General features: G+C 34.0%; 2 protein-coding genes across 2 annotated transcripts; one reads left to right on the forward strand and one right to left on the reverse strand.

Moving 5' to 3' along the window:
- Positions 1–3833: 3833 nt before the first annotated feature.
- Positions 3834–6313, forward strand: LOC111907903 (uncharacterized protein C57A10.07). The gene is made up of 3 exons (XM_023903715.3): positions 3834–4866; positions 5583–5707; positions 5785–6313. The coding sequence occupies exons 1-3, from the start codon at positions 4269–4271 to the stop codon at positions 6100–6102; spliced, it is 1041 nt and encodes a 346-aa protein (XP_023759483.1). The 5' UTR covers positions 3834–4268; the 3' UTR covers positions 6103–6313.
- Positions 6259–8159, reverse strand: LOC111907910 (pathogen-related protein). Its single transcript, XM_023903722.3, has 4 exons — positions 7922–8159; positions 7250–7382; positions 6861–7162; positions 6259–6516 (listed from the first exon to the last, which is right to left on the reverse strand). The coding sequence occupies exons 1-4, from the start codon at positions 8060–8062 to the stop codon at positions 6388–6390; spliced, it is 705 nt and encodes a 234-aa protein (XP_023759490.2). The 5' UTR covers positions 8063–8159; the 3' UTR covers positions 6259–6387.
- Positions 8160–8701: the final 542 nt, after the last annotated feature.

Here is an 8701-nt window from a genome sequence, read left to right on the forward strand (position 1 = left end):
GTGGCAACCAATTTAAACCCTAAATTTCAGGTTTTTAAAGGAACTGTTGGCTAGGGTTTGCTCACCCTCAACCTCCATCACTCTTAGACCTCTGAAAGCCTAATCATAGCCTCTCTTTGTGATTCTTGGTCCATTTTAGTGCTCTTGGTGGTTTAAAGAATAAGAAGAAGGTGCTCTAGCGTGTGGATTTAGCAAACAAGCCTCATCATTCATCTCTTTTTTATTCTTTGGACCTTTGTTAGTGTACAAGATCCTAGATTTATGTTGCTTGCTCTTAGATCTAAGCCTTTGTTTCTTTAATCTTCATATCATGAAATTTTTGAAGGATAGATTCCATAAAGTTGGCAGCTTTATGGATCCTCATCATCCCTTTGAGGCTGTATGGTTCAAATATAAGGTTCCTTGGCTTATTTTGATTCATGCACAAAGTCGGGTTCATTTTCTCATGTTTATGACCTAATTTAAGAAGGACATGCATGTCCATAAAGCCATGATTTTTATGGTCTATAAGGTATAAGAAACCCTTATGGAGCTTGGAAGAAGTGACTTTGGTTAATTAAGTGCTTAATAGGTGACTGCATGCATTAGGTTGCCATTAAGGACTTAGGGTTTGAGATTTTGACTCGTTGGAATGTTTTAATAAATAAACTTGGAAACTTTATCCGTCAAGACTTGGGGAATGACTAGATTTGGGCTTTGGAGGCCTAAGTTTAGGAAGAAAATAACTTAGCTCAATTTAGTTGTTCAGACCAGTTTCTACGGCGTGGCCTTAGACTGCCACAACGTGGCGACTAGGGAAGTAGCCAACTGTTTTGGCATTTAGTGCCCACGATGTGGCCAAGGGAGGGCCACAATGTGGAGGCTTACGAAATCCATTTTTACTTGACTGGGATTCTGACTAGGTTTGGACTAATTAATGACGACGTAGACAAGGGATGGCCACGACGTGGAGGTTGTCTGATATTAACTTTGAATTTGAACATTGACTTTGAGGGTTGACTTTTGACTTGTTGACTTTTGGTCAAATTGCTAGTTTTGGTAGATAGGCTAAGGCTTATCTTGTGTGGTGATCTAGGTGGCGTTTAGCATCTATTTACATGACCGTGTGAGCCATTTACTTTTGACTGCATTCGCGAGGTGAGTCTTTTCACCATACCGTGTAGGATGCTAGATTGTTTGTGTGACTCTTTCATATGTTTGTATGTTGGGTAGGGCCCGTTTTTATGTTGGGCGAGGTCCGTTGGTGGGACCTATTTGTATGTTGGGTGAGGCCTGTTTATATATTTGGTGGGACCCATTTATATGTTGGGCAAGGCCCATAGGTGGGACTCGTTTATATGTTAGGCGGGGGTCGTATGGATATGTGGCATTTGGGGGGGAACTCACTAAGCTTTGTGCTTACGGTTTTGTGTTTAAATGTTTTTCAATTACTTCCGGTTCTAAGGGGAAGAACTCGACATCATCGACTTGCATACCACGGAGTTTTATTCCACATTATCTTTTGATTTATCACTGATGTTTTGAGAATACATTATTATTATACCCTGATTATTGTTTTATTAGAATGAATGGATGTTGGTTTTGGTTAATTTAAAAATGAAATTTTTACCTTGCATTTGTGGTATGTTACACAAAATGACCAAAATAAGATCCAAACTACAAGCATAGTTCCCAAAAGATCATGAAAGATCATATCCATAGACCAAAATACTCTTGTGACAAGGTGGAATGATAAAGTTTCAAATTTTATCACATACAACAACAAAATCTTCATTTAATGGACCAAGACAAGCTTAGAATCTAGATCTAGTAACTTTTAAGCATAAAGATGTAAACTTGATTCATACCCAAGGTCTAGAAGATAGACAGAAGCTGAGATCTTCTTATGCAAGGCTCTAAAAGTCCATCGTAAAAGAAGCTTCCTACCAAAATCCACCAAAGTACTCCAAAAATAGATGAGATGGGAGAGGGGAGGCTCAAAGTGGTGAAAGGGAGGCTAGGGTTTCTCTCATGAGGCCTTAGATATGATGTAGGATGGAAAAATACCCCCAAAACACAAAACCACCCTTTAAATACATAAAAACCCTAATAATTAGTAGGCTTAGGATGCCTAATGCTCACCTCATGACATACTACTTGTCACCTCATGATGACTCATCATGTCGTGAGGATCTACTCCTCACCTCATGACGATGGGTTTTCATCAAACCACTCCAACTTCAAACAATCATAACTTCTTCGTTTCAACTTCGTTTTTGACGATCTTTATATGCACGAAAAGTTATTGACGAGCCCCACCGACCCTATCTAATTACTTTTGGCTTAATACATGTCGAATTAAAACTATAATCCATGGCATAAGCCTAATATATAGCTTTTCCTATTTTACCATTTTGCTTTGAAGCACAATTAAAAGGGTTTTAACCACTTAACACAACATTAGCAACATCTGATATGGTCTAAACCATATTCCCTTGAAACCCAAGACCTTTAATAGATATATTTATGGTCCACTATCCCAATAATAGAAACATCACAATACTAGGTGTTGCATTGCGTGATGAGCTTCCCTTTTCGCAATTAGAAACGAATGCGAGTGAAGACGATGTTAAAAATGGTAGATTAAGTTTTCATGTGGGATTTCCAAGGGGAATTAAATTAAATCAGAAATCCACAAAGTGGTTGGAGGAATGGAAAAGGCTCCCATACACATCGACGTATTCCAATTCTAGTCATTTGCATCGATGGATGTTTCTTAGAAGAGAATCGCCAGAGTATTTCATGAAATTCTACATCTCAACATTTAAAAGAAAAGCGATCGTTGGATTGTTAGCAATCTCTGAATCTAATGAATCTTCCTCTAAAATTCACAAAGGTTTTCAAGCATTGTTCTGGGATTTTCTACATTTCAAAGAAGAACATAGTGATAGTTGTTTTCTAGGAATCAATATATTCTTAGTAATAACACACATTAAATATGCAAATGTATATGTTATTCATACATGAATCACATATATAAACTATATTTACATATAAATATACCATGTAATATTCACATGTGAATATACAATGTAACATATGAAAAATATATTTAAATATGAATCTATAATATAAATAGAATATTTACATGTGATATTCACATGTGAATAAACATTAACATGTGAATATGTCATATAAAATAAATATATGTAATTTTCATATGTGAATACACAATACAACCAAAATATATTTTTAATATTCATACATGGGCCGATATATGTTAACAAAGTGCATAGAACAAAGATGTAATGTTATATGTTATTCACATGTGAATAACATATAAAAATACAAACATAACTCTATGAAACATTTCATCAAATGACTGCATTGAAGTGCACATAAAATAACTTATATAACTAAGATAAAATATTCCTTAGACATACAAAATAAAAGGAAACATCGTCGTCATCATCATATTACAACTTTTTAATCTTATGAGAATATGTGAATAACATATAACGATACAAGATTATATGTTATTCACATATGAACAACATATAAAAATACAAACATAATTTTATTGTGTATTTCATCAAACAGTTAAAATGTATGCTCATGAACTAATATAATTATTGTAAAATCTTTATACCAAATATAAACCATGAACAGTTTATCTAGAACTAGAAGATTAATAATTTAAAATCTCAAAAATTCTGAAATTTTTGATGAAAAACAATATTGTGATCAAATAAAATAACTTTGTGGGCTTACTTGGTAGCTTTAACAATATTGTGTTTTTTCTAGCCATCTTCTAGTAATGTTGGGGTCTAAATGATAATTCCTCTACAAATGAAGTAAACCCATGCCAATCTTCCCGTATTTCAAACTCCAGAACAGAGAATTATGATCTGAACTTCTGAATTGCATCCATCTTATGCATTTGCTCTCTGGGATTCCAAAATCTGGACCATGATCTTCTGATAGGTAAATTCAGATCTCAATTTTCGAAATCCCCATCGATAATTGACTGCAATTTCTTCTTTTCGGGAGATCACTGTGGGCTGAATTTCTCGTGAAGCCCAGCTAATTGGGTTCTGTTAGAATGTCCCTTGGGATCCGAAACTTCTAACTTTCTTCACTCAGATCTCCATTCTGGTTTCGTTACCGATGCATGTTCTTGATTTCCTTCTTTAATTTTTTTAACTAGTCGTATGCATCGAGATCCCAATTTGTGAACCTAATTTTATATTATCAGTCGTCGTCTAGGCATGCTTTGATTGATACCAATAATGATAAATTATCAATTTGCCTCAGATAGTCCGAAGTCCTTTAATGCGTACCCTAGAGGTGATTTTGATTTAGAGTCGAACGCCGTTATTAGAAAAGCAAGAAAGCCCAAACATTCGTCATTTCATCCTATTATAATGATTAAATCTTTCGGAAATCGAATTATGTACTACTACAAGTTACACCCTGTGATGGTATTGTTGATTTTCCTGTCATTTGGAGTCACAACTCTCATAGTTCTTTCACTCTATACTAGCCATTTTCAGACGACGAGTAATTATAGGAAGTTTGACACTAGTCTGGATAATGCTTATCCATTTCCAAAGCTTCGTAATCTTGTGATGGTTGCTGGGCATTCTATATATACAAGTAGTAGTTGTGAGAAAATTGATAAGGAGGATTCTTGGTTTTTGGAATCATATCAGAAGAATCCAGGACAAGCTTCTACTTTTGTTGCACATATAAAGGAAGGAATTGAGATTGCAGCCAAAGATGATGATGCTTTGTTGCTGTTCAGTGGTGGAGAGACCCGTAAAGATGCAGGACCACGAAGTGAGGCACAAAGTTATTGGATAGTTGCTGACTCAAAAGGATGGTTTGGTGAGTTTTTATAGTTTTTTTTTTTCTTTTTATTGAGTTTTCTTTTCTTTTTATTGTATTATCTAGTTTAGGGTTTGTTATTTTCATCAAATTTTGACAGTATCTTGTTAGTTGTGAGCAACTGATCATACAATGCAGTAGCAATAGTAGTTTATTGATCTGTATCTAAGGGATGTGTTTGGATGTGCGTATTCAAACTGATTATTGTGACTTGAATAATTAGAATAATTTAGAATCAATCGAATAAAGCTAGGGATATATAGGTAATCTTATGTTTATCAGTATGATCAGTAAAGAGTTTTATTACTGTAACTTCTTACATGCTTCTCCATTGATTAGTTTAACCCTAAATAATCAAAAAGTTAGGATCAAAATCATTTTTACCCAAACACTTAACTGACTATTCCAACTCAGTTTAAACGCACATCCAAACACCCCTATGTCTAGCATTGTTCATCTTCATCAAATACACACACAACCAAGTTAATCTTCACGAAATAAATGGCTCATAGATAATCACATGATTAACGTTAGGGATAGTTACATAATTCTTACATCTATCCTCAAGAAAGAAGTTTTCTTGCAGCAATGTGCACTTGAGAATGAATTATTACCAATTACTTTTTTTTTATATGTAGAAACTGAAACTGCTTACATCTTAACATCTTTCCCAATGATTGTACTTGTACTTATGCTAGAATTGTGTATATACACAGGCAACCGGGAGAAGGTGAGATGGAAAGCACTAACAGAAGAACACGCGAGAGACAGCTTTGAGAATCTTCTCTTTAGTGTATGCCGATTCCGTGAACTTACCGGATCTTATCCACAAAATATCACTGTATGTTCCTTTCTCATTCTTTTTGACTTAATGGAGGACTTAATGGGGACATGACTTAAATCTATATGTAAATGTAGGTTGTGGGATATGATTTCAAGAAAGAAAGATTTGTTAATTTACACAGATCTGCAATTGGGTTCCCAGAGGCACGATTCTTCTATATGGGGACACCAGCAGCAACAACATCAAAAGAAGCAGCATTAAAAGGGGAGGCATTAGTCAGGACACAATTCCAAAATGACCCTTACTCATGTTTGGGTTCGCTACGCCGCAAAAAGATCGGGCGGGACCCGTTTCACCGGTCAATACCTTACCCGAACGGCTGCCCGGAAATTGAAGGCTTGTTCAGATACTGTGGAGGTGCATTCTATCCGGGTTCTGTTCCTTGGGCTTGAGAAAATTTGATTATATACATATTTGCCTTTTTTTTGTTTCATATTATTTTAGGATTGTATGATTTTGAAGCGATATGAAATAGATGCATTTGATATATGTTATATATAGATATGTGATAGAACTTACTCAGGGTAATCGTTAGTTAACTACGCAAATCGATAAAATGTAAAATTTTCATTATTGTTTTATGAACATGACATATTTGGAAGATTTGAAACATGCATACAGGAATTACAAAGAAATCATAATTTAGTTTATTGGAACAAATTGTCTATTATTTTCATTTAAGAAAAAGGACAACTTGAAGACCCCTCAGCGGTGATTGAATCTCCACCACCTTTGGTGAGACCTGCAAGAAGCTCTCCTCTGTCATAGAAGAACTCCACCTTCATCACCTTCAACTCTTCATCCAACTGTTAAAGCATTTCCAAAATGATTCAACTCAAGAATGCCTAATAAGAGACTTATATTGCTTTATTTGACTCTTTATAAACGAAAGAAGGGTAAAATGGTCATTTAGTTTCATTCATATGGTTTATATAGTTAAAAAAAGAAATCGAATGCACAATAACATCAAACAGAATCTTAATGCAGAAAGAACAACGTAACAGAGAAAATCTAAGAAAATTAGACTTTCTTCATTAAGTTAACTTCTAGTCTTCTATACAAAATGGTCCTCCTCTTTTTCCTGTCAAAAGTGTATTGTTATTTTGTCAAATTATTTTTAAACATCTAATCAAGATTTAGTATACTTCACCTCCATTGTGGAGACACCAAACATTTCTACAATTTCTCCGGTAGGCGGGTGACCTTTGAATGGGCCTTCCATGTAACCCCAATGCCTGAATTTATACGCAATCACTGGTGGACCTGAGTAAACTTGAAGAATCTCCACCGCAAAACCGCGAGGAAAGGTGGTGGTGAAGAGCTTGTGAGCCGTATCCACAGTTTCATTGGTAGGATTATACAAACGTAGCTTTTCAGGCAATGAAGTTTGAAGAAACATATTGTATCCTCCGCCTATCTTGGCTACATCTTGCGGTGTCATTGGTTTCCTACCTGGAAACAAATTCGCATGATATTAGCAGTTGTTTATATAAATATAGTTTGAGCTCAAGCTATGTGTTAATCTCTTCGTCAAACTACCGTTAACAGAAGTTGTTAACTTTGTGACGTCGCACGTTTTGAAATCTTTGGGATTCAGTTTGTGGAATATCTCCATTTCCCATGTTTTCACAAGATTCTGAACTTGCTCTTCCAATGAACCTGTGGGCCATATCTAACCATACAAACTACACAACATCAGTTTAACGAACTCCAACCTTTTAGTTTATACATTATTGATTTACTTTCATAATTTTCTAATTTAGTTATTTAGTTATGGTTCTCGGTTTTTTTTCTTCGAGAACTGTTAAAATGTTACAATACAATAAGGAAAATTTTGTCACCGTTTTATCTATCTAGCAAGTTAACTATTATTTTTAGTGGTTATTATAATAATAATTTAGTGGTTGAATCGATAAAAATAATGATCTTGCCCATATATCAATACCGGCTAACCAAAAAAATGGTTTTTTACAAGGTCAACATATTGATCTAATCATTATAGAAAATAGTTAATGGCAATCAATAAAATTTTGAAAGAACACTTGTTTTATGTTAACAAATATGAGAAGGCATGCAACTTTAACTTTATGTTTATATAATATTATTATTTTAATGGTATTTTGTGAATAAAACGGAAAATAGTTTCTTATCCATTTATGATATTGGTTGTTTAAACAAGAAAAGTAAGTAGGGGTAGAAGGATTTAATAACCTTTGTTCTTCCTGCTTCAAAAAGCTTGTTGACCACATCAAAGTTAGGGGGAACACCCAACTTCCATGTGGTGTTCTTCTCACCTTCTCCACTCATGAAACATCTGTACTTATCCACATCTGAACCTTTGTATTGATCCATCCTTTTGTGTTTGTTGATTTGTTGATTGAACAAAATATGATCTTGGTTTATATATATAGCAACTGGAAAAGGGGTGTTTGGAGAAAGGTAGTGGTGGCTATGGGGAGTTGGTAAGAGTCCCATATCTACTCTCTTAGAAATGATTTCTTTATTGTTCCCTAAATTAAATTATTATGATTATAGGGGAATAAAAACAAATATACTATTATTATTAATTTTATCTTTAAATCTGTCATCAAGTTTATTAGAGATTTAAATAGAAGAGAGTTGAGTAACAAATGATTAGAGTTAATTTGATAAATGGGCAACAAATATATATGTTTTTGTTTACAAATTCCATTAAAAATCTTTAAAATAATGGTATTCTATGAATACAAAGTTCTATTATTTAATTTTATGATGTTACTTTTTTATTTAAAACAATCATGTTTTAAGATGGATAGGTTGTCATAAATAGTTAGCATATCAAATACGATTGGTAAAGCTATTACTAACTAACGATTCAATTTTTATAAATAAGAAAATACAGAATATAAGTATTTTAATATACTTTAATTTAGATGATTTCTAAACTGTTTAATTTGTTTTCAGTTGACTTTCTATTATCTGTATCACTGTATGTCGCTTTCCTTATAAAAT

This window comes from Lactuca sativa, chromosome 1, assembly GCF_002870075.4.
Source record: "Lactuca sativa cultivar Salinas chromosome 1, Lsat_Salinas_v11, whole genome shotgun sequence".
NCBI lineage: Eukaryota > Viridiplantae > Streptophyta > Magnoliopsida > Asterales > Asteraceae > Lactuca > Lactuca sativa.

Coding starts and splice junctions, on each gene's coding strand:
- LOC111907903 (XM_023903715.3), top strand. CDS start 4,269: ATGATAAATTATCAATTTGCCTCAGATAGTCCGAAGTCCTTTAATGCG. Junction 4,867..5,582: donor TGACTCAAAAGGATGGTTTG/GTGAGTTTTTAT, acceptor GTATATACACAG/GCAACCGGGAGAAGGTGAGA. Junction 5,708..5,784: donor CTTATCCACAAAATATCACT/GTATGTTCCTTT, acceptor ATGTAAATGTAG/GTTGTGGGATATGATTTCAA.
- LOC111907910 (XM_023903722.3), bottom strand. CDS start 8,062: ATGGATCAATACAAAGGTTCAGATGTGGATAAGTACAGATGTTTCATG. Junction 7,383..7,921: donor TTGAAGCAGGAAGAACAAAG/GTTATTAAATCC, acceptor TTGTATGGTTAG/ATATGGCCCACAGGTTCATT. Junction 6,517..6,860: donor TTGGTGTCTCCACAATGGAG/GTGAAGTATACT, acceptor ATGCTTTAACAG/TTGGATGAAGAGTTGAAGGT.